Below are 22,879 nucleotides of genomic sequence, written 5' to 3' on the forward strand. Positions count from 1 at the left end.
ATCTGAATTTTATTTCATTATTAAGCAAGTCACTTGACCCCTCTGAGCCTCAGTTTCCTTATCTGTGAAATGGATATAATAAACCCAGCTGGATTATTGTGAGGCTTAAATGAGGTAATGGGTATAAAGCACTTCACAAACCTTAAATTACACAGATTATTAGAAAAGGTACTAATTTTAATTCAGCAGACAATTCCTAAGTATTTACTCTGTGGCCTCATTGTATCGCCCAACTTTTTATTTGTGTTTCTAAGAAGAGAGACTCTCAAGGGACTCATGGTTCACTCTGAAATTATGTGAAAGGCTGTTGTATGGAGGAGGGATGGTTCTGTATGGCCCCTGAGGAAAGAGAAAGAAGGAGTGGGGATGGAGGAGCAGAGCCAGGCTTATGTAAGGAGAACATTTGAATATTTAGAGTTGTACTGGCTGTCACAGGAGGGAATGGGATTCCCCAACCCTAGAAGTCTTCTGGCAGAGTGTACAAGACCCTCTCTGACAATCTCCTGAGTCCAGGGGATTCCTCTAGAGGTACAGGTTAGACAAGATGACTTATGAGTTCCCTTCTTATTTGAAAATTTCCTAATTGGCACCAGAGTGTTCTGAGATGAAGGCCAGTGTTCTTTCCATTATATATGCCCTGTTTATATATAATATAAGCTCCTTTAGGGCAAAAGCTGTTATTTTTTCTTTATATCCCCAATATTTATCACAGTTTCTGGCACACAGTAAATGCTTAATAATGGCACACAGTAAATGCTTAATAAATGTTTGTTGATTGATTGATAGGAGAAAGAATTTCCTGCCAATGAAAGTACCACAAATGTAAAAATTTACTTTCTTTCTCTCCCCACTCTTTTCAAGACTGGGTCTCCCAACTTCATCTAGGCTAGGAGTATGCAGATCTCGGATCCAATCCTAGTACTGAAGCTTTAGCTACTGTATTTAAAAGAAATGTTTCATTTATTTATTTAACTTAGAAAAATTTTGAGTTTCAAATTCTCTCTTTCCTTCTACCTCCTCCCCCACTAGATGATGTCAATTATACATGTAGAGTCATACAAAAAATTTCCATATTAGCCATGTTGCAAACTATAAAAAAACAAGAAAAATATAATAAGTGAAAAAAGTCTGCTTCAATCTGTACTCAGAGTTTATCTGTTCTCTCTCTGGAGATGGATTTGCTCCATTTTTCTGACCTGATCTGGTTCACCCCTCCTTCTTAGCCTGACCATAGACTCTGGAAAGTGAGCAATCCCTAGCCTCAGCTTACCCAACAACAGGGACTCCAGGTGTGGGTCACCATACCTGGCTAGAAGATAACTTTTTTTAAAAAATAAAAATTTATTTATTTTTAGTTTTCAATATTCATCTTTATAAGATTTTGAGTTCTAAATTTTCTCCCTCTGTACTCTCCCTCCTCCTTACTCCCCCTCCCCAAGATACATGCAATCTGATATAGACTATACATATATAAGCATATTAAACATATTTTCACATAAGTCATGTTGTGAAAGAAGAATCAGAAGAAAAGGGGAAAACCATGAGAAAGAAAAAAAAGGAGAAGATAGTCTGCTTTGTTCTGCATTCAGACTCCATAGTTCTTCCTCTGGATATGAATAGTATTTTCCATCATAAGTCTTTTGCAATTGCATTAGATCATTGCATTGCTGAGAAAAGCTAAGTCTATCAAAGTTGGTCATTGGAACTTCACTCTCTAAAGCCAAGTCCACAAGCATTAGATCCAGATCCAGTAGTTAATCTTAAACCTTTTCCTGCTAGGGAGCAGGAATACATCTAAGCAAAGATGTATTGAAATTTCCGTGGGGATGGGGACCAATGTCAATAGTGGAAACTTCTCTTGTGCTTTTCTGTAGAAATTAGCATTGTAGATGTAGCATTCCTTGAAAAAAGAGGACCATGCTCTCAAAGTCCTTATTTTTGGCAGAGGGTGTAGGTATGGCTCTATCAGAAGTCAGCAGCATGGCCTTAGAGCAATGCTGTCAAGCTCAAATAGAACCATACGTAGGGGTTCCTGTGGGCCACACATCAAGGAAGAAGACCACATTAACATTATCTATGTTCTATTATGTTTTTATACATACACACATATACTTAATATGGTTTAGCAGTTCTTGGGAGTATCATAGGCTGCATGCAGCTTTGGGTTGAGTGTCTCTCACTTCTTTTGAAAATCTCTGCAAATTTTGTCATTCCAGAGTTTTTTTCCTTCCAGTTATGGAATAAATAGCCTTGTTCCCACATACAAACCTGTAATACCAAGAAATAGTCACAGAATGATTAGAAGAATCCAGCTCTCACATAATATTTTAGCCTTGTTGGGACATATGCAACAATTTCTTGGTGAAGGCTGTTAATTATTTTGCATTTCACCTCTAGGGGACACAATGATCAACACCAAGTTACTTCTTTCTTTTTGGTGGTCTTTCTTTCTGCTTGTTGATTGACTGAAGGAAGGTAGAAAAAGAAGGTGTCCCTATCCTGTACACAGGCTTAGGAAGGAATGCATGAGCTCATAACTTGCAGACCACTGGAGGGTCCTTGGAAGGAAGTAGAACTCCCATTCCCCCACTCTACCCTTTACCCAACCCTCCAGTGCAGCTCAGAGGCATCATTGCATTTGGAAGTAGGCAGGAGGGCCCACAGTATTTCTTGATACATGTGATTTTTATTTAATTACAACCTTGAACTAAGCCAGGGAAGAGAAAAATAAAAGCTGAAAATCTCAGGCATCTTCAAAACTATTTTTAACTTGATGTGTATAGCAGTGAACTTCATTTTGTGGTCTACTTTCCCTTAAAATGAGGGATTACAGAGTTCTTTTAGGTGTAAACTAACTGATTTAGGAAAAACAAAGGTAGTAACAGTAATGGAGTGTTCTAAGGTTTGCAAAGAGTTTCACATATATGTGTGATCCTCATAACCACCCTATGAGCCCTATGAGGTATTTAATACCCATTTTACATATGAGGAAACCAAGTTGGTTGAGTACCTTGCTCTTAGATGATATGTTTCTGAGGTGGGATTAGGACCTAGGACCTAGGGTCTTCCTGCCTTGACAGCTAAGGATGGTTTCCGTTCGATTACTTCCTCGAGGCTATGAACTGGTAAAGAAATAAATTTAGATCCTCTCCTTTAAGACTTCTCTTTGAAAAGAATTACATCATAGAGAGGCAGAGTGTGATGGGAAAAGCACTGTATAGTTGGAATTGGAATTTTTTTTTTTTTTTTGCGATTGAATTCTTTAGTTCTTTCTCTGGATGTGAAAGGCATTTTGCCTTAGAAGACCACTGGGAATTTTTTTAAGTCCTTGCATTGCAATGAAGTTCCAAGTCTACCAAAAAAACTCTTGCACACTGTGGTCATTGTGGTGCACAAAGTTCTCCTGGTTCTGCCTTTCACTCAGCATCAGATCATATAAGTCTTTCCAGGCCTGTCTGAAGTCTTACTGTTCATCATTTCTTATAGCACAATAGTATTCCATTACATTCATATACTACAATTTATTCAGTCATTCCCCAATTGATGGGCATCCCCTTGATTTCCAGTTTTTGGCCACCACAAAGACAGCTGCTATAAATATTTTTGTACATGTGGGACCCTTTCCCATTTTTATGATCTCTTGGGGATACAGTCCTAGAAATGCTATTGCTGGGTCAAAGGGTATGCACATTTTTGTAGCCCTTTGGGCATAGTTCCAAATTGCTCTCCAGAATGGTTGGATCAGCTCACAGCTCCACCAACAGTGTATTAGTGTTCCAACTCTCCCAGACCTTCTCCAACATTTATCATCTTCCTGTTTTGTCATGTTTGCCAATCTGATATGTGTGATGTGGTACCTCAGAGTTGTCTTGATTTGCATCTCTCTAATCAAAAGTGATTTAGAGCATTTTTTCATATGACTATAGATACCTTTAATTTCTTCCTCAGAAAATTGCCTGTTCATATCCTTTGACCATTTATCAACTGGGGAATGACTTGTATTTGTGTACATTTGACTCAGTTCTCTATATATTCTAGAAATGAGACCTTTATCACCAACATTAGCTGTAAACATCCCTCTGAATTTTGGTTGCATTGGGTTTGGTTGTGCAAAAACTTTTCAGTTTAATGTAATCAAAATTATCTATCTTGCACTTCATAATGCTTTCTATCTCTTCTTCAGTCAAAAATTCTTCCCTTCTCCGTAAATCTGATAAATACACTTTTCCTTGTGTACAAATACACCAATTTGTCCATAGTATCAATTTTTATACCTACATTGTGTACCCATTTGGATATTATTCTTGTGTATGCTGTCAGGCTTTGGTCTATGCTTAGTTTCTGCCACACTTTTATCCAATTTTCCCAGCAATTTTTGTCAAACAGTGAGTTCTTATCTCAGAAGCTGGGGTCCTTGGGTTTATCAAACAGTAGACTGCTATATTCATTGTCTACTGTGTCTTGAGTACCTAGCCTATTCCACTTGTCTACCCTTCTGTTCTTAGCCTACCAAGTGGTTTTGATGATTTCTGCTTTATAATACAATTTGACATCTGGTAGTGCTTCCTTAGAATTTCTTTTCATTAGTCCCCTTGATATTCTGGACCTTTTGTTCTTCCAGATGAATTTTGATACTATTTTTTCCAGCTCTAGAAAATAATTATCTGATAGTTTAATTGGTATGGCAGCAAATAAGTAAATTAATTTAGGTAGAATTGTCATTTTTATTATATTGGTTCAGCCTACCCACGAGCAACTGATGTTTTTCCACTTACTTAGATCTGAGTTTATTTGTGTAAAAAGTGTCTTGTAGTTGTGTTCATATAGTCCCTGGGTTTGTTTTGGCAGGTAAACTCCCAAATGTTTTATAGTATCTGCCCTAGCTTTAAATGGGATTTCTCTTTCTATCTCTTGCTGTTGGGCTTTGTTACTAATATATAGAAATGCAGAAGATTTGTGTGGGTTTATTTTGTAACCTGCAACTTTGCCAAAGTTGTTTATTGTTTCAAGTAGTTTTTTATTTGAATCTCTGGGATTTTCTAAGTATATCACCATATCATCTGCAAAGAGTGATAACTTAGTTTCTTCTTTGCCTATTCTATTCCTTCAATTTCTTTATCTTGTCTAATTGCTATAGCTAACATTTCTGGTACCATATTGAATAATAGTGGTGATAATGGACATCCTTGTTTCACACCTGATCTTATTGGAAATGATTATAGCTTATCACCATTGCATATAACACTTGCAGAAGGTTTTAGGTAGATGCTGCTTATTATTTTGTAGAAAGTTCCCTTTATTCCTATGCTCTCCAATGTTTTTAATAGGAATGGGTGTTGTATTTTGTCAAAAGTTTTTTTCTGCATCTATTGAGATAATCATGTGATTTCTGTTAGTTTTGTTGTTGATATGCTCAACAATGCTAATAGTTTTCCTAATATTGAACCAGCCCTGCATTCCTGGTATGAATCCTACCTGATCATAATGTATTATTCTTGTGATAAGTTGCTGTATTTGTTTTGCTAAAATCTTGTTTAAAATTTTCGCATCTATATTCATTAGTGAAATTGGTCTATAATTTTCTTTCTCTGTTTTGTCTCTTCCTGGTTTAGGTATCAAAACCACATTTGTATCATAAAAAAGATTTTTAGGAGAACTCCTTCTTCCCCAATTTTCAAAAATAGTCTACATAGTATTGGAATTAGCTGTTCTTTAAATGTTTGATAGAATTCACTTGTAAATCCATCTGACCCTAGAGATTTTTTCCTAGGGAGTTCATTGATGGCTTGTTCAATTTCTTTTTCTGAGATGGGGTTGTTTAAGTATTCAACTTCTTTTCTGTTAATCTGGGCAATTTTTATTTTTTAAAATACTCATCCATCTCATTTAGATTGTCAAATTTATGGGCATAAAGTTGGGCAAAGTAATTTCTAATTATTCTTTTAATTTCCTCCTCATTGGAGGTGAGTTCACCCCTTTCATTTTTTATTTTAGTAATTTGGTTTTCTTCTTTCTTTTTTTAAATCAGATTGACCAAAGGTTTATCAATTTTATTAGTTTTTTCATAAAACCAACTATGGTATTATTTACTAATTCAATAGTCTTCTTAATTTCAATTTTATTAATCTCTCCTTTGGTTTTCAGTATTTCTAATTTGGTATTTACTTGGGGATTAAAGTCTTTGAAAGCCATTTGATGAAGTGTGTGTTCATCCTTCATTGCCAAAAAAGACCATGCCATCAAAGAAATAATGGCATGACTTGCACTTGACTTTGTTTTGAGTGAGGGAGGGCTGTGCAGGTCACCAGCCTCCTTTCTCCTCCAGAGCCATCTGAATCCACTGACCAGATATTCATCAGGATGACTGGAGATGACCCAGGATGAGGCAATTGGGGTTAAGTGACTTGCCCAAGGTCACACAGCTAGTGAATGTCAAGTATCTGAGGTGAGATTTGAACTCAGGTCCTCCTGACTCCTGCATTGATGCTTTATCCACTGCACCAGCTAGCTGCCCCCTGGAATCAGAATTTCAAATCCTGGGGTTGCCACTTACTACATGTGACCTTGGTCAAGTCACTTCCTTCTATGGGACTCAGTTTTCTCATCTGTAAAATGGGGGTTGAAGCAGATCACCTCCACGATCCTTTCCAGTTCCAGGTCTATGATCCCATAAGGGCCATTAGTGGAATCTGAAGTACCGTAATTCAGCAAGTCCTAGGAAGTTAAATCTTTGCATTAATAAATGAGGAAACAGCGTCCTGTGAGGGGACATGATTCGTTGAATGTCTCACTGCTATCAATTGGTTGAACCTGGACCACAACTTCGGTCTCTTGATTCCCACTTCCAATAACTGGATCCCCATTTGGGGGCCATTCTTTTAGAACAATGACCAATCTGGACCATTGAACCCATCTCCCATGACCCCAATACCTTTGGGATGGGAAATTTCCTGTTTTAAAGGCTACAATTTTGTTTATGCCCACTGATTTTGTATACAAAACCCATTCTTTAGACAGACCTATATCAGGTATTATTACCCAGTCCTCTCCGTGATATTAGAACTGTGTAACGAGGCCTAATGTCAACTCTTCGAACCTTGATATGGCATTGAATTATACATTTTTCATGTATTCTCTACAATGATCTTGCAGCAGGAATCATGGTCCTAATTGATTCAAATTCTTGTTGGTTGCCTATTCCACACAGGGCTGTACTTTATAGGTTAAAGTTCCAGGGACAGGGAATCTTATAATCCCTTAATAAAAGGATTTGTTCTGTGAAGTTTGGACTCAGTCAAAGGGCTGCACTTGAGGACCTAGAGGGCCACTTGTGGCCTCAAGGCTGCAGGTTCCCCACCCCTGCTAAATATTTCCACAAGGATTTCTTATGTAAAGGTTATCTTCTGAAGGCAGTGTGTACAGTGGCACACAGAAGCCACTAGGTGGCACAGGGAATAGTCTGAGGTCAGAAAGACCTGAGTTCAAATCTAGATTCAGACCTATTTGGGTGACCCAGGGAAAGTCACTTAATTCATTTGCCATAGTTTCCTCTTCTGTAAAATGAGGCTAATAATAGCACCTACCTCTCAGGGTTGTTGTGAGGATCAAATGGAATAACAATTGCAAAGTGCTTAGCATGGTGCTGGGCAAGTAGTAATCAATATCTAAGTATTAGCTATTATTGTTGTTGTTTGACAGGTAGTGGCACAATGGATAGAGGACCCTAGACACAGAATAAAAAAGAGCTCTGAGCACTGGAAGACATCTTCCTGAGCCTCAGACACAGTTGTGTGACCTTGGTCAAGTCACTTAAATGTTTGCCTCAGTTCCCCATCTGTCAAATGAGCTAAGGAAGGGCATGGCAAACCACTCCAGTACTTTTGCCAAGAAAACCCCAAATGGGAGTAACAAAGAATTGGACATGACCAAAATGATTGAATGTTATTATTGTGATTACAGTGGAAAGTTACTGACTTTGGGACCAGAGGACCCGAGTCAGGATTTGAGCTCTGCCACCTACTACCTGAGTGATCTTGGACAAATTCAACTAACCTAAGTCTCTGCTTTTTCATCTGTAAAGTGAGGAGGGTATAGTAGATGATTTTGAAGGAAGTGGTCTCCAAACGTTTTTGGTCATATTTATCAATAAAACATTTTTGAGCATGTACCCTTAATATGTATACTTACTCATAAATTATATACGTATATAAAATGCATCATTAACATATATGTTAATAATGAAGTAGATTATAAAGCTTACCCCAAAATTGAAATTTAAAAGGGAGATAAACATGAAATAATATTTGACGTTGGTCAGTAAGGAGACACGAGTTTCCTTAACAAGGAACTGACATGATCAGGCCTGTACTTTTGGGATCTTATCGTAGCATAAGGGTTTGGAGAATGGAATGTAGGGGAGAGCCTTGAGGCAGGAAGACCAAGAGGCATGCAACTCCAAAATCTAGGCTGAAGGCTACAGAAGGGGCTGGCTACCTGAGCATCAAGGTGATAGACAAAATAGATGTAGGGGATGAAGAAACGATTGGATGTATGGGGTGTGAGAGGAGCAGGAATGGACAATAGCACAGACTTTGGGGTGAAATTGATTACTTGGGAGGCTCACAGGATGGTGGTTGTTTAAACTGAGATAGGGAGGTTCAGAAGAGGAACAGGTTTGAGGAGTTACACTGTGATATGATCAAAGACACATATTGCAACCCAGCCATCCCTGCTTATCCTCTAGCAGTCAAAATGAAAGGGAAGGGTGAGGGGAGTAGGACTCCTACAGATTGGTCATTGCTCTGGAATTTCTTCGAGGGGTGCCTGCAGTGGGCATGGGGATGTGACAAGGGAATTATGATTTTCTTTTAATCAATGTATGTGTACTGAATATACTAGTAAATTTAATTTTCTCAAGAGCGGTCTCTCTGGTTCAGAAGTCAGAGCTCACAGTGCAGCTTGAACTGATCAAACTTTGACAAGCTAACAATCACTGAACCTTAAGTGAAGTGAGTCAGCTTGCAGAACCTGTTCCCATCACAGAACTCTGGTTTTGTACTTTGGGGGAGGTGATCACAACCCCTAAAGGCTTGACTCCAGAATTGTATTGTGGGATTTGTGGTTTCTCATGGGAAGTCACTAAATAATTGTAATCCACCTTCCTGGCCCCCACCCCCTTCCCTATCTACCTGTGATTTCAGTATGTAATCTGTGCTTTTTACTTCAGCTGCGAAAGCATTCCTTACTTTGAAATTAATTGATTAAAATACTTGATTACTGGCACTCCTGTCTCTAGGCCTGCTTTGTTCAACTCTAAGCATTCTCAGGTGAGAGACTGACTCAATAAAAATCTTGTTAACAGATTTTCCTCTTGGGATCACAGACCCATTACCCTGGGGCTGAAAGGGACCCTAAAGCTCATTTTAATCCAATGTTCCATTTTACAGGAGGAAACTGAGACTCACAGAAGTGAAGTCACTTGCTCAAGGTCACTGAGATAGCAAAAAATAGAACAAGGTCTTGGACTCAAGACCTCGCCTCCCAATCCAGTGCTTAACAAGCTCAGAAGAAAGGGGCCCCCAGGAAAGGAAGGTTTGAGGGTTTTTCAACAGTGAGAAACCAAGTATTTAAAATGAAAAAAAGAAATCTGGCACAGCAGTTTCTGCAAAACATTTATTAGAAAACTAAAGTGAATATGGCAACAAAACTCAAATTGCAAGAAATGATAACAAGCCCAAATTGAGTTTGTCTCCAAGAGAAGGAAGCCACATGGAAGGCGTCTAGACTAGGGTGTGATCAACAGCTAATTCTGAGCCAAGGAAGATTAGTGCTAGGCCTTCCCACTTCCTAGGGCAGCTACCTCACACCTCCCAGGGGTTCAACGCTTACTTGTGCATTTTGTTTTTCCTTTTTTTTTTCAAACTTAGGGAATAAAACAACTCAGCCAAGGGTCATTTTGAAGCAGCTTGAAAAGCTCTGATCCCTTTCCATGATGAAAACTTGAAATAATTTCCCCTCCTTTCTTAAAGGACAAATGGAGAGCAAATTGGAGGGAATCTCCTGAGAACAGCTCTTGGCTCCAGCTAAAACTGATAAACACTCCAGGAGGAGAGGCAAGGGATTCTCCTATCCCTCGGGGAGAAGGAGGGGGAGATGGAGAGGGAGAGATAGGGGAGCCAGTAGGGAAAGAGAAGAGAGAAAGGAAGGGGGGGGAGAAAGGAGGAGAGAGGAAGAGAAAGGAAAGGGGGGGAAGTGAGATAGGAAAGAAGAGAGGAGGAGAAAGAGGATGGGAAAAAGAGGGAAGAGAAATAGAGGATGGGAGAGGAGGAAAAGGGAAGAGAGAGAAGAGAGAATGAAGGAGAGATGAAAAAGAGGAGAAAAGAGCAAGGGGGAGGAAGTGAGAGAGAAGGAAGGAGATGGAGGGATAAGCAGAGACAAAAGAGACCAAAGACTTGTCAAAAAGGTGTTTGAAAATCAAACTAACCCAATTAATTCATTCTTTTTTGTGGTAATTTCTCCTCAGGTTCTAAGTTTCCTTCAACTGTGAACAGTTCAGACCCACGTATCCCAGTTTCTTTGAGCTTAAGTTGTTTGGGTTTGAGTTGACTCATGAGAGGGTATAAGCTGGGGGAAGGGACAGACAAACAAGGAGGGTGGGAGCTGGGCAGTTAAGAGGCGATGGTATAAAACATCAGTTAATCTTAGCTTCTGACACATGAAGACATATTTAAGTACAATTTAAAAAACAACAATATTTTATTAAAGTGTAAAAGTACGATGCCCTGACAACTCTACAGCTTGCTAATGCTACAAAAACACGTCATGGACAACATGTTGAAATGGTCACATTGATTCCGAGGTTTCCATTATCGGCAAAGAGATGTGCTATGGCTGTATCAAAAACAAGGCAGTCGCTGTTCAAGATGGCAGCAGCCACCCCATCATGGATGGAACGTGGTGTGGCTTCCCAGGTCAGTCTCCGCCGGTTACCATTCAGTTCCAGTCGATAAGCAAAGTTTTCTGCTTGCTTCCGGGTCCCGATGAGCAGCACGATGGCAAAGAACTGCTGGTGGCCCTCATACTTCTCTTGCTTCTCCAGCACCAGCATGAAGTGATGACCGAAGCATGATTGCATCATCACCCAATCAACGGCCCCTGGCAAGTTAATGTCTGTAGCAAGGAAGACGATATCTTCCCCTTGAAGGGTGGTGATGCTCTTGTGAGCATGCATAAGGTGGGACATCACGACTTCCAATGAGCCCTGCCATTTACAAGAGGCACCAGGGCAAGGGCAGGAGTACGGCCGGTATTCACAGATGTCTTCATGTTCCGGCTTTTCTGTATGGTGAAGAGTCAAGGAACATCCCGTGGTGGCGTACTAGAAAGAGAGAGACACATATGCATAAGTCAATCAGAATTCTCCAAATTTCTACTTTGGCATTTCTATATAAAGTTGGGAGTGTGGCAGAGAACAAGGAGGGCCAGCCCTAGAGTCAGGAAGAGCTGGGTTCAAGTCTTACCCAGGACAGACTGGGACTGGGTGGCTATGAGGAAGCCAGTAAACCTCCTAGTGCCCCCAGGCAATTGCAAAGCTCACTGAAAATAGGGACTGACATTCTTTTTACTTGTACTTCCAGCATCTAGCACAGAACCTAGCACACAGTAGGTGCTTAATACTTGTTGGTTGGTTGGTTGATATAAGGGTTTCCCTATGGTGTAGTGGAAAGAGCACTGGATTTGTAACCAGAAGGCCTGAGTTCAAATCCTAACTTTGCTCCTTACTATTTATGTGAGGGAAAGAGAGGAAGGAGAGAGAAAGAGATCTTCATTATCCCAAGCTGTGACCAAATGAGGCCAGGAGTTCCTGTTCTTGAAAGTCTTAAATCAATGGTAAATGCCACAAAAGTGAATTTGGATAGCGGTATGAAGCCTAGAGTATCAAAAAGTTTGTCAATGAATATCAGCTATCACAGGAGGGTACTAGGCTGATGAAAACTCAGGGGAATAATAACTGATCTTGGCTTCAGCAGAACGAAGATGAACACAATTGTCCCTCTTGCTGGAAAGGAGGTGGTGAACTACAGGTGCAGAATGAGGAATACCCTTTCTGATATGGCCAGTTTTGTTTTGCTTAACTGTTCTTTGTGTTCTATGTGGTGATAGTGACAAGTGACAGCAACGGATTTTTTGTGAAGCATCAATATGTCCTTGACATAGTGCCATGCTATGTATGAGTTGTCCATTACCAAAATCACACACCACATAAGAATGCCACCATTAATCCTTGTTATTTAGAAATACTAAACAAATATATTCTTTAAAAAAAAATCAATTGAACAAACACCAGCTATATCAGGTACTGTTGTAAGCAAAGGAGAGACAAACAGGGAATCTGCCCTTAAACTCATACTCTGATGGGAGTTGCAGTGGAAAATACATACTAAGAAATAACCCTAACACCAAGTAGGTGTGCTAATGCAAAGAAATGGAGAGTTTGCAAAGTAGTGATGAGAAATCAGGTGGGGAAATTATAAGCATCATTCTAAGTCCTTTGTGATCATTAGAACATCCAGGAACCTGTGTCCCTTCTCATTTAAAAGTAGGTTTTGAGCACTTAGCCCCTTAAGCATGAGGAAGAAAGATGACCTGATGCCCCTTCCTACATTTGTGTCTCTGCTGTAGCCTAAGAGACCCCAAACCCACCTTAGATACTCATCCTTCTCTATCATTCACAGTCCTCCAGCTCGCCACCAAAATCCTCCTGAATGGAAAAGGGTAGAGCTGCTTTTAGGGAACGTATAACCCACACATGCACGTGCTATCCATGAAAGCAATCACTCTGCTGCCAAAGGGAGAAATGAGCTCTTAATTCCATCACCACATATCCACTGAATGAGTGTCTCTGGTTTAGTTTAGTAGTTTTTTTCAGTCACGTCTAACACTTTGTGAACTCATTGGAGGGTTTATTGGCCAAGACACTGGAGTAGTTTGCCATTTCTTTCTCCAGCTGAATTGACCGATGAGGAAACTGAGTATACAGAGTGAAATGACTTGCCCAGTTTCACACAAGTATTTATGGCCAGGTTTGAACTCAAGTTTTTCTGACTCCAGCCTGGCACTCTATCCTCTGCTCCACCTAGCTGCCCATCTGATGTACATGCATGTGCGCACACCCACACCTACACATGCCCAATTAGCCAGCATTTATTAAGTACCTACTATGTGAGACAGGCACTGTGTTAAGGAACAGGAATACAAAAAGGATTGGGAACTGATCCTGACCCTCAGAGGTTACACTCTAATGGCAGAGGAAGGGTGATTAGCCAGCTGGCAGGGATGGGGCAGGGAATAAATATTCATATAGAATTCACTTGAACTGAGAGATTAAGTCATGTATGGATTCTCAGAGACAAAGATGAAGAAGGAATATATGCAGGGCATGGCGAATGGCTGATCCAAAGACAGTGAAGCAAGAGCTAGAGTTTGGCTGACCCAGTCTAAAGCCCAGAACTACTTAGTCCAGTTCATGCACATGTCCAGATATCACCTCATGATGTCACTGGTCCTCTTTGAAAATGAAAGATGAACAACCAACCGACTGGGCAGGACTACAGTCAATCAGTGCCACCAGCACTAATGAAGTACTTCCTAGGTACCAGGCACCACACTAGTAATACAAAGAAGGGCAAAACCAACCCTTGACCTTAAGAGCATTCATTCTAATGGGGGAGACACTGAAGACAAGCTCAGATGAGAAGACATAAGGGACTGAGAGGGACCACCAGCTGAAGGTAGGATCTGAGCCAAGTCTTAAAGGAAGCTAGGGAAAATAAAAGGAAGGAGGGCATTCCAGGCATGGAGGACAGTCTGGAATGGAACTGTGATATGAGGGACATGGAGACAGGCTACTGGGAATTGGGATGTGGAAGGTTGTGTTTGAGGAATTCCAAATGAGCCAATGTGGCTGGGTTGCAGAGTAGAGTACAATAAGAACAGAAAGAAAGAAAGGGGCCAGGCTATGAAGAGCTTTAAATGTACAATGGAGATTGTATTTGACCCTAAAAATAGTAGGAAGTCATATGGGCACACCTATGCTTTAAGAAAACCACTCTGGCAGCTGAATGGAGGACAGACTGGAATGGGGAGAGACTGGTACAAAGACTATTGCAAGACTCCAGGTGAAAGGTCATCAGGGCCTGAACCAGGGCAGTGGCTATAGGAAGAGAGAGAAAGGCACATATCGGAGACAGATGTTGTGAAAGTAGGAATGACCAGATCTGGCCAAGGATCGGGTAAGTGGAGTTGATTGGGAGTGAGGAGCTGAGGATGCCACTGAGGCTGGGAACCAGGGTGAGTTGAGAGGATGATGGTGCCCCCACTACAATGGAGAAGTTTGGAGGAATGACTACAGGAAATAGAGACATGCCTCATCCTCAAGGAGTTCAAGTCCTCAGGCAGAGTGGAATGGCTTACACAATACACACCTTCCTCCCCCAATTCATGTTTCTCCTAATTCCAAAACTGAAAAATTACATCTTCAGAAGAACTTTCCCCAAACCACTCCCTTCCCTAGGAAATATTCTGTGACTCCTACACTCATTTTCCAGGCCTGTACTTTAAAAAGCTAGGTAAGAGAAACAAAGTTCATGGCACCTTTGTCTCCAATGAGCATTGTGAGAAAGTTGTAAACGTGTGTGTGCGCATGTGCGTGTGCCTACGGGTGTGTGCACGTGCGTGTGTGTATGTGCGCGTGTGTGAGAGACAGACACATGGGGGGTAGAAAAGCAGGGGAGAGAGACACACGGAGAAAGTGTGTGTCTGTCTGTGTTTCTCTCCACAACCTTCAAATAGTTAAACAAACACATGCTACCACCTGGTTAAAAAGGGCACATGATTCGGGACATTGCCTGGCAGGTTCTTAGGCTGACATAATCACTCCAGTTTTGTTGGAAGGATTTTTCTAAATAGGCTGTTTATTCCCAAGCAACCAGGAAGAATCAGGGGAAGGAGGTGTCTTTTGGCTGATGATCTAGAAAGACAGTTGAGTTTTTCTTTTTCCTTTCTCCACCCCCTGCCTCAAACCTAAAGCCTGTCACCCAAAAAGAAAAATGATCACAGAACTTGGGCTAAACAACTCCTCCTCTCATGGAGATTTCATGAATTAAGCACCACAGCTACACCTTTGGGTTCCATCTTTCACTTTCTAAGTGGGCTTTTTCCTGTTTGCTTCTTAACCCTCGGAGTCCTAGGCAATTTTCTAAGACGAGTCTTGGAAAATCAGCTGGGAAAGTACCAGCCTGCAATGGTAGAGGGCTCCTTAGATCAATTAAATCATGGAGCTCCAGCCTGTCCTGATCAGACCTGCCCCTTAAGGGAGATAGTGAGACAGGAGCTACAAGGTAACCACTTGTTAAGAATGCTTATGATTTAAGTGGAGACTGGGCCAGGTGGTCTCTAATTCCTTCCACCTCTAAATATATGAACCAGATTTGGTGTCGGACACCTCGGCTCAAATCCTGGCTCTGCCACGTGCTACCTATGTGACTTTGGCCAAGTTACAAGCCTCCATGAGACTCAGTCTCCTCATTTGTAAAAGGGGCTTAGACCAGAGGGTCACTCATTAAATGGCCACTATTAATTAACAGTATTTCAGGAGCCCACTAAAAAAGACAAGGAGTATTTTTACGCTCTGCTACAAAAATCCTTGGTTAACAAGTTAACCAAGTTAACTTGGGTTAACAATTAGCTCCTAAATGTCTAAGTTTTTCTTTCTTCTTGTCCAGCTCAGGGGATTTATTTAGATATGAAGGTCAGCAGCCCTGATAACAGCACAATGGAAGGGGCCTTCCTTTACCAGAGAGATCACGCACAATGGAACGTAAGTTGTTTGGCAGGCTGGCCTAACTGGGGCGTTCTGGTGTTGCTTGGAGTATCTTGTAATTGGTTGGCAAGGAGAATAATCGAAAGCATTTGGATGGCAAGAACTATCTGTAAAATGCTCTCCATTTCATCCTACCTACAGGAGGCAGGGCTGATAGGACTTACACATGCACAAGGGTAAGCTGAGGCAGAGGTTAAGTGCTCAGCCTCAAGTTATACAACTATCAAGTGGTGGCCCCACGAACAGAACCAGACCTTCTGACCTCCTCCAGGGCTCTCCCCAGCCCCAGCCCCTTTGCCCCTTCTCAATCACGGTAAGAAAGTTTTTGAAAAACTTTAAATTTAGAAGAAAGTTTTAAAAATTTTAGGTTTTCATTTTGATTGAGAGTTTTAGCTCAAAAGTAACAACCAGGAACGTTCAAATAAGATTAAATTGCAACTAGCACACCTGGCAGTCTACCCCCCACCCCTTTAGCTTGTGTGTGTTCATCCTTTGTCGCCGAAGAAGACCATGCCATCAGAGAAATGATGACATGACTTGCACTTGACTTTGTTTTGAGTGAGGGAGGGCTGTGCAGGTTACCAGCCTTACTTCTGCTCCAGAGCCATCTGAATCCAGTGACCAGATATTCCTCAGGATGACTGGAGATGACCCAGTTTGAGGCAACTGGGGTTAAGTGACTTGCCCAAGGTCACACAGCTAGGGAGTGTCAAGTGTCTGAGGTGAGATTTGAACTCAGGTCCTCCTGACTCTTGCACTGGTGCTCTATCCACTGCACCACCTAGCTGCCCCCCTTTAGCTTGTATGAACTAAAAAACAACCTCTCATTTTTTTTCCTTGTTGGCTTAGGATGGAAGTTGGTGAAGATTCAGGTCATAGTAGCTAGGATGTTTGTTCAAATTTTTGGCCAGTTTCATTGAGACAGGGAGCTCCCTCTACCAATGCACCTCTCCAGCAATTTCAATTTAGAGTCTTAGGGAGCTGCCTGAGGTACTTGGCCAGCATTACCCAAGCCAGTATGTATCTCAGGTAAGAGTGGAACCCAAGTCAACTTCCTTTCCACTAAAACAACCTGACCTCTAACAGCTAGGTCACTGGTGCAAAACCAATATACTTCAATCAGTCAAGTAGTATTTATTAAGGACCTACTCAGTGTTACACAGTGGATATACAGATAAAAAGAAGGAAACCATGCCTACACTGGAGGAGCAAGGTATATCCACTTATTAATGTTCATTCAAACAATATAAGAATTGGGCCTCAGGGAGTTTCAACTCCACCTCTGATGGTCCTTAGCTGTGTGACCTTGGATAAGTCACTTGCCCATTCTGTGCTTCAGTTTCCTCATATATACTATGGAGGTACTAATATCTCTCAGGGTTGTTGTGTGCTTAAATAGATTATAAAGTACTTCACAAACCCTGGAGTGCCAAAGAAATCTGGTGTCAAATCTGGGTTGTGACATTTATATTCTAGGCACTCACTCCTCTTCTTCAGGACTAAATGTCCTTGTCTGTAAAATGAGGAGGTTGTTCTAGATCAAAGAAGGCCTAAACCCCCCCTCCCCCCACCTTTTCTGAGTGTTGCCTGAACCAGATTAAAATGTACCTGCTATATGTTTACTGGCCTTGTTTCTAGTTAAGTTTAACCCTACTGATCTAGATAATCTTCCAAGGATGCTAACTCATCCTAAATGCTTAAGGTTTGTATAAAACACAGCTTTAAACAATGCTTTTTTTTTTTTTTGAGAAAAAAAGGCTTAAGTTTAACCTGACCCCCCCATTCTCCTCCTAAATCCCAAGTTCATACCTTGTCTAGGGCAAGACTATTTCATATTAAACGCATGGCATCCTGAAAAGAACCCTGGGATATGGACATGGGAGGATCTGTATTGACATCCTGACACTATAATCCATTACCCATGTGTCCGGGAGCAAGTCTCTTCACCTGCCTAAGTCTCAGTCCCTCATCTGTAAAGCAAGAGTGGTTTGTCTAGGTCAGCACTTCTTAAACTGTAGGTCACAACCCCACATGGGGTCACATAACTGAATGTGGGAGTTGTGAAAAATGTGGCAACTGTGAGATTCTGAACATGCAACGACCAAAAATTAATTCAAAACCAAACTTATAATGAACCTGAGGTATTTGTGGCAGCCCTTGTCCACGTTGCATCATGTGATGCAACAACACACACTGAAGCTAGCTTCTGAGCACACAACTTGCACATGACATCACCCCACACAACACCAACAAATACCTTCACTCAGATTTGAGACTATTGTCTTTAACAAAAGGTAAGATTATGTGTATACCAAAGAGAGTTTAAAAATAAATTTCTTTATGATTTATTATCTGCAAATGTTTGATTTGTATACCTCTTTTACATGCCTATGTACCCTGAGCTGAGTAAAAATTTCTCCAATGAAAAGGGATCGTGAGTGAAAGAAGTTTAAGAAGCCTTGGTCTAGATGCCCCTGGAGGCCCTTTCCAGCTCCAGACCAAGGTAAGTTTATGATTTCCTCCCTTAGGAAATGGAGCTGTCACACAGCAACTTCCTATATGTTGGGCTTCCATCTGGGCAGATGACTCTCCTCGGCTCCCCAGGTGGAAGAGAAAACCCAGGTTTCTAAGTCTCTGGGTTAGTCTAATCACTCTTGCCTGAACTCCTGGGCACCGTGAAAGCAAGGCATGTTTGTTTGTTTTAAAGAAATCTCAGCTGAGGTTTGGGATAGCTTCAGGAGAACACCTGACAAGTGTTGTTAAGTGATAAATACAGATGACCCTTGTAGAAGCGAAAGGAGACCAGTGAGGAGAGGGAGGATGTAACTTGATTCAGTCATTTACTGGCCCGCACCTGATTCTACACTTTAGAAAGTAAGTCAGGTTACAGGATTTGGGAGGACAAAAGGACGTTAGACACCATCCAATCCAATCTCTTTCATTTTCCAGATGAAGAAAATGTGGCCTAAAAAAACTAAATGACTTACCCAAGGTCACACAGGTATTTAGGAGAGCCTAGAGTCAAACCCCGGCTTTCTTCAGGTCCTGGTTAAAATCCCATATTCTTCAAAAAGCTTTCCCCACCTGCTAGTCCTTTGCCTCTGTTACTCCTAATTTATTCTGTATATATCTTATTTGGAAATAGGTATTTTGGATGCTGTCTCTTCCATTTGATTATAAACTCCTTGAGAGTAGAGATTGATGCTTTCCTCTCCTAACTTTGTATTTCCTGTATTTAGCACAGGGGCTGGTACACAGAAGGCATTTAATAAATGCCTGCTGATTGACTGTGATTCAGAAAGAAAAGAATTTCAAAGAATAAAGGCAGAAAAAAATGAGATATTTCCTAGGGAAGAATATTTATATTCTCTGACCTCTTCATGATGATAAACCAGGTGCCCATGATGAAAAAGCCAGGGGAAACAGAGGAGGAGAGGATATGTCAAGATGCCACCTTTCCCCCCTTTAGAAACTCTGCAGGTCACAATGGCACAGTGAGCTTTACACAAACACGTCATCCTTCCTTGAAAATAGATCATGTTCTAATGCCGCGTATATTTCAAGGCCTTTGATCAATGGAAGAACTGACCCAGTTTCTTTCACTACTGTCAGCTGAAATCTAAGCTTTGAAGTTACTGCAAGACTCTGTTGTATGAGGACAGAAAGTCAACACTGTAAATTGTAAACATCTCTGGTAAACACACCTGTTAACTACCTGGTAAACAGAAGCACTTCTCATTGTCCACTAATTAAAGGGACAGGGAGGAAGAGAAGGCTTTCTGTAGGATGCCACAGGGGGAGAAATACTGACAATGGAGTCAGAGGATTTGAGTTCAAATCCCAGCTGACTTGGGACAACTCATTTAACCTCCTCAGATTCGTCATTCATCCAATAATAGTGAGTATTTATACATCACTGTGTTCCAGGCACTATGCTAAATACCTTTTACAGTATGATCTCATTTGATTCTGATAACAACCTTGGGAGGTGAGTGCTGTTATTATCCCACATTTTACAGTTAAGGAAACTGAGGCAGACAGAGATCAAGTGACTTGTCCTGGGTCATACAGCTAAAAAATGTCTGGAGCTGGATCTGAAGTTGGGTCATCCTGAGACAAGTCCTAGGACTCCATCCATTACACCCTGTAGCTGCCTATAATGAGGGGACTGGATGAGATAGCCTCTGAGGACCTTTGCATGTCTACTCTCACCTGAAACTGTGAACAACACATGTCCTCTCTCTTTGCCTCAATTTCGCTGCTTGCAATAAAGAAACTGTGTTTTACTACTTATTTACAGGAAGAAGAAAAGATACTATTTGCTCATTTGTAAGAAAATAAATTAGGTTTAATAACTCACTGTTTATAAAGTAGCTGTGTGAAATCCTCAAATGAAAAGGGCTTCTGAAATACAAAGTAAAATCATCATTTCTGCGTTGGCATTTGTTAACTTATTTTAAATAATAATAAAAAGTGAATTCATCTCCTGTCCAATGTCACTCTGAATCAGGTAAAACATACCAAAGAATCTAATGGCTGGCTCAGCTGGATTTTATCGCTCACTCCCTTACAAATGCCTACAAGATAAAGTCCAAATTCATTGGTTCTGTATTCAAAGCCCACCAACCTCCACTGTCAATAGCACCCCTCCTTCATCTTCATATGATCCTCCACTACTCAATACAAAAATCCCAAACCCTCAAGCAGCAATTCCTGTTCATACTTATTACCAGCTTAGCTAGATTCTTGCTATCTGTCATAAATGGTGAAGCAAGGAGGGTTAATTTCAATTCCAATCCAGGCAGACTTAGAATAGATTTCTTACTGGGGCATTAGATTTTTTTTCAGACCTATTTAGGAATTACTTTTCCAGAACCTGCAAGGAAGACCTGAAGAAAATTATCAGACAAAGGATTTTATAATCTTAGATTAAAATTTTTCCCATCATTTAATTATTGGTCCAAACTCATCATTGCGTTGGGGTAAGGGACTCCTGGTGAGAAAATTTCCTCTCCCAAGGCATACCTGTGCCACTGTCCTGCCAATTATAGTTTAGAGAGCTTCTGGTTGGCAGAGAACAGAAACAGCCTGCCCAGGTCCCACAGCCAGAACTAAGAAAGGCTCCACTTCAACTCACATCTCCTTAGGAAACTCTAAGGCAGACTCTCAATCTACTGTACCAGGATGCCTCTGGTCATTTATTAACTGGGGGAAAACAAAGAAACAAATGAAATTACATACAGTTCCAGCTTGTCTGAAAACTTTTACTAGTTCTAAAAAGAAACCAACCTGTTATCCCTCTGGGAAGGACAATGAGTCTGCAGTGTAAAAAGTGGATCTCGGTATGGAATACTGAGGTTGCAAATGCTATCTCAATTGTCCCGATCAGCTACCACACTCCAGGCAAACGATTTAAACTTGGAGTCTTCTCTTCTCTAAGCCTGCAGTGTTGATTTGTGCACTACTGGCTTGGCTCTACCTACCCTTTCACCCTGACTGTCTCCAGACTCCCAGAAAGCCAGAACCCTCTGATGGGACAGATGTAACAAGGAGTACTTCATTTATCTCCTGTACTTCCTCTCAGGAATACAAAGTATTTTTAAACATCTTGATAATGGGAGGCCCAACTGGTAAGTTCTCCATCCCATGGCTTTCAGAGGCTGGGGGAGAACACAAGTGAGATAAGGTAATGAAGTAACGACTTTACTGATGGTGAACTGAGAATGTTGCTGAAGAAAACAGAATGTTCTCCCAACAGGGAGGACAAGTCACGGGGAAAAACCATGTTGCTACACAATTACCGCTCTACTCCAGGTCCCTCCCCATCTTTCCTCGGAAATATTATTTCCCTTCTTCTAGTCTCCCTCTTCTCCAAGTCAACTACCAGGATACCGAGATAATCGTCCAAAGCCCTAAGGGTGACTTGCCTGCTCAAGGATCATTCATGGCTCCCTGCTTCCTCTAGAACAAACCACAAATTCCTTTAGCTTGGCATTTACAGCCCTTCACAACCTAACTCCTGTCTATTATACCTCATTCACCTCCACAACATTCTCCATTCTACCAAAATGACCTACTAGCTGGTCCCCTAAACTCTGCATTCCTTCTCCCAGGTCTTTATCTTTATAGATCACAAGTAAAATTCATTTCTTCTAATTTCATCCCTTAGAATTATCTGATTTTCTCAAGGGTCACCTCCTACAAGAGTCTTGATCCCCTGCCTTCCTTGTTAGGATTTATTTCTTCCTTATATTTCCTTATCTGTTGATAAATTGTACCCACAATGGTATGGAAACTCCTTAAGGGTAGGGCCTTGTTTTCATTGTTTTCCTTTGTATCCTGGGCATCTTGAACAATACATCTGGTTCCCAATGTGCATGTAGGGAAGGGAAGGGGAATCCAGTGCCTACTATGTGTTGTTTTAAGTCGGGGCTTTTTCTGAGCCTTTAATAAAAGTTTGGCAAATTGCACTGAACTGATCTGCAGGTTTTCCAAGTATTTCTAGCAAGACAATTCCTTTTAAGAGCTCCGGATAGACTGTGATTGGGAATGCTGGAAAACTCATTCCTTCATCTTTGCCCAACTGGTACAACCCAGAGAGAAAGCTGAAAAGCAGCACATTATAGATAATTTTCTTAGGGAAGGAAGGTTGCCTTGGCAGGAGATTGAGGGGCAATGACATTATCACGGAAACTCAAAAACACCCTGCCAGGAGGAAGACAGTGCCTGGCTTTCAAAAGCTGGACTGGCCCTGCTGCTGTGGTTTATGGCCAAAGCTCACCACAGAGGTTACCTTCTGACTGGGCCCCCAGGCAGAGGAGCCACTGATCAAGCAGGCCATCCCACAGCAGCCTGAACAACCAGTTCTGGAAGATCCCTTGTGAGTAATATTTAAGACAACAAAAGCACCTGGAAAAAGCCAACACGAATAATGGCTCTTTGAGGCAGGGCCAAACCACCTTAACCTCTCCACTTCCCATAGAATATGAGAGAGAGAGA

General features: G+C 41.2%; 1 protein-coding gene across 1 annotated transcript in view; it reads right to left on the reverse strand.

Moving 5' to 3' along the window:
* Nucleotides 1-9,658: 9,658 nt before the first annotated feature.
* Nucleotides 9,659-22,879, reverse strand: part of LOC140510034 (E3 ubiquitin-protein ligase SIAH2-like) — a 28,933-nt gene continuing 15,712 nt past the window's right edge. Inside the window, exon 2 of the mRNA XM_072618301.1 lies at nt 9,659-11,377. Within this exon, the coding sequence (XP_072474402.1) occupies nt 10,820-11,377 (558 nt within the window). The 3' untranslated portion in view covers nt 9,659-10,819. The remainder of the gene's footprint in view (nt 11,378-22,879) is intronic.

This window comes from Notamacropus eugenii, chromosome 6 (assembly GCF_028372415.1).
Source record: "Notamacropus eugenii isolate mMacEug1 chromosome 6, mMacEug1.pri_v2, whole genome shotgun sequence".
NCBI lineage: Eukaryota > Metazoa > Chordata > Mammalia > Diprotodontia > Macropodidae > Notamacropus > Notamacropus eugenii.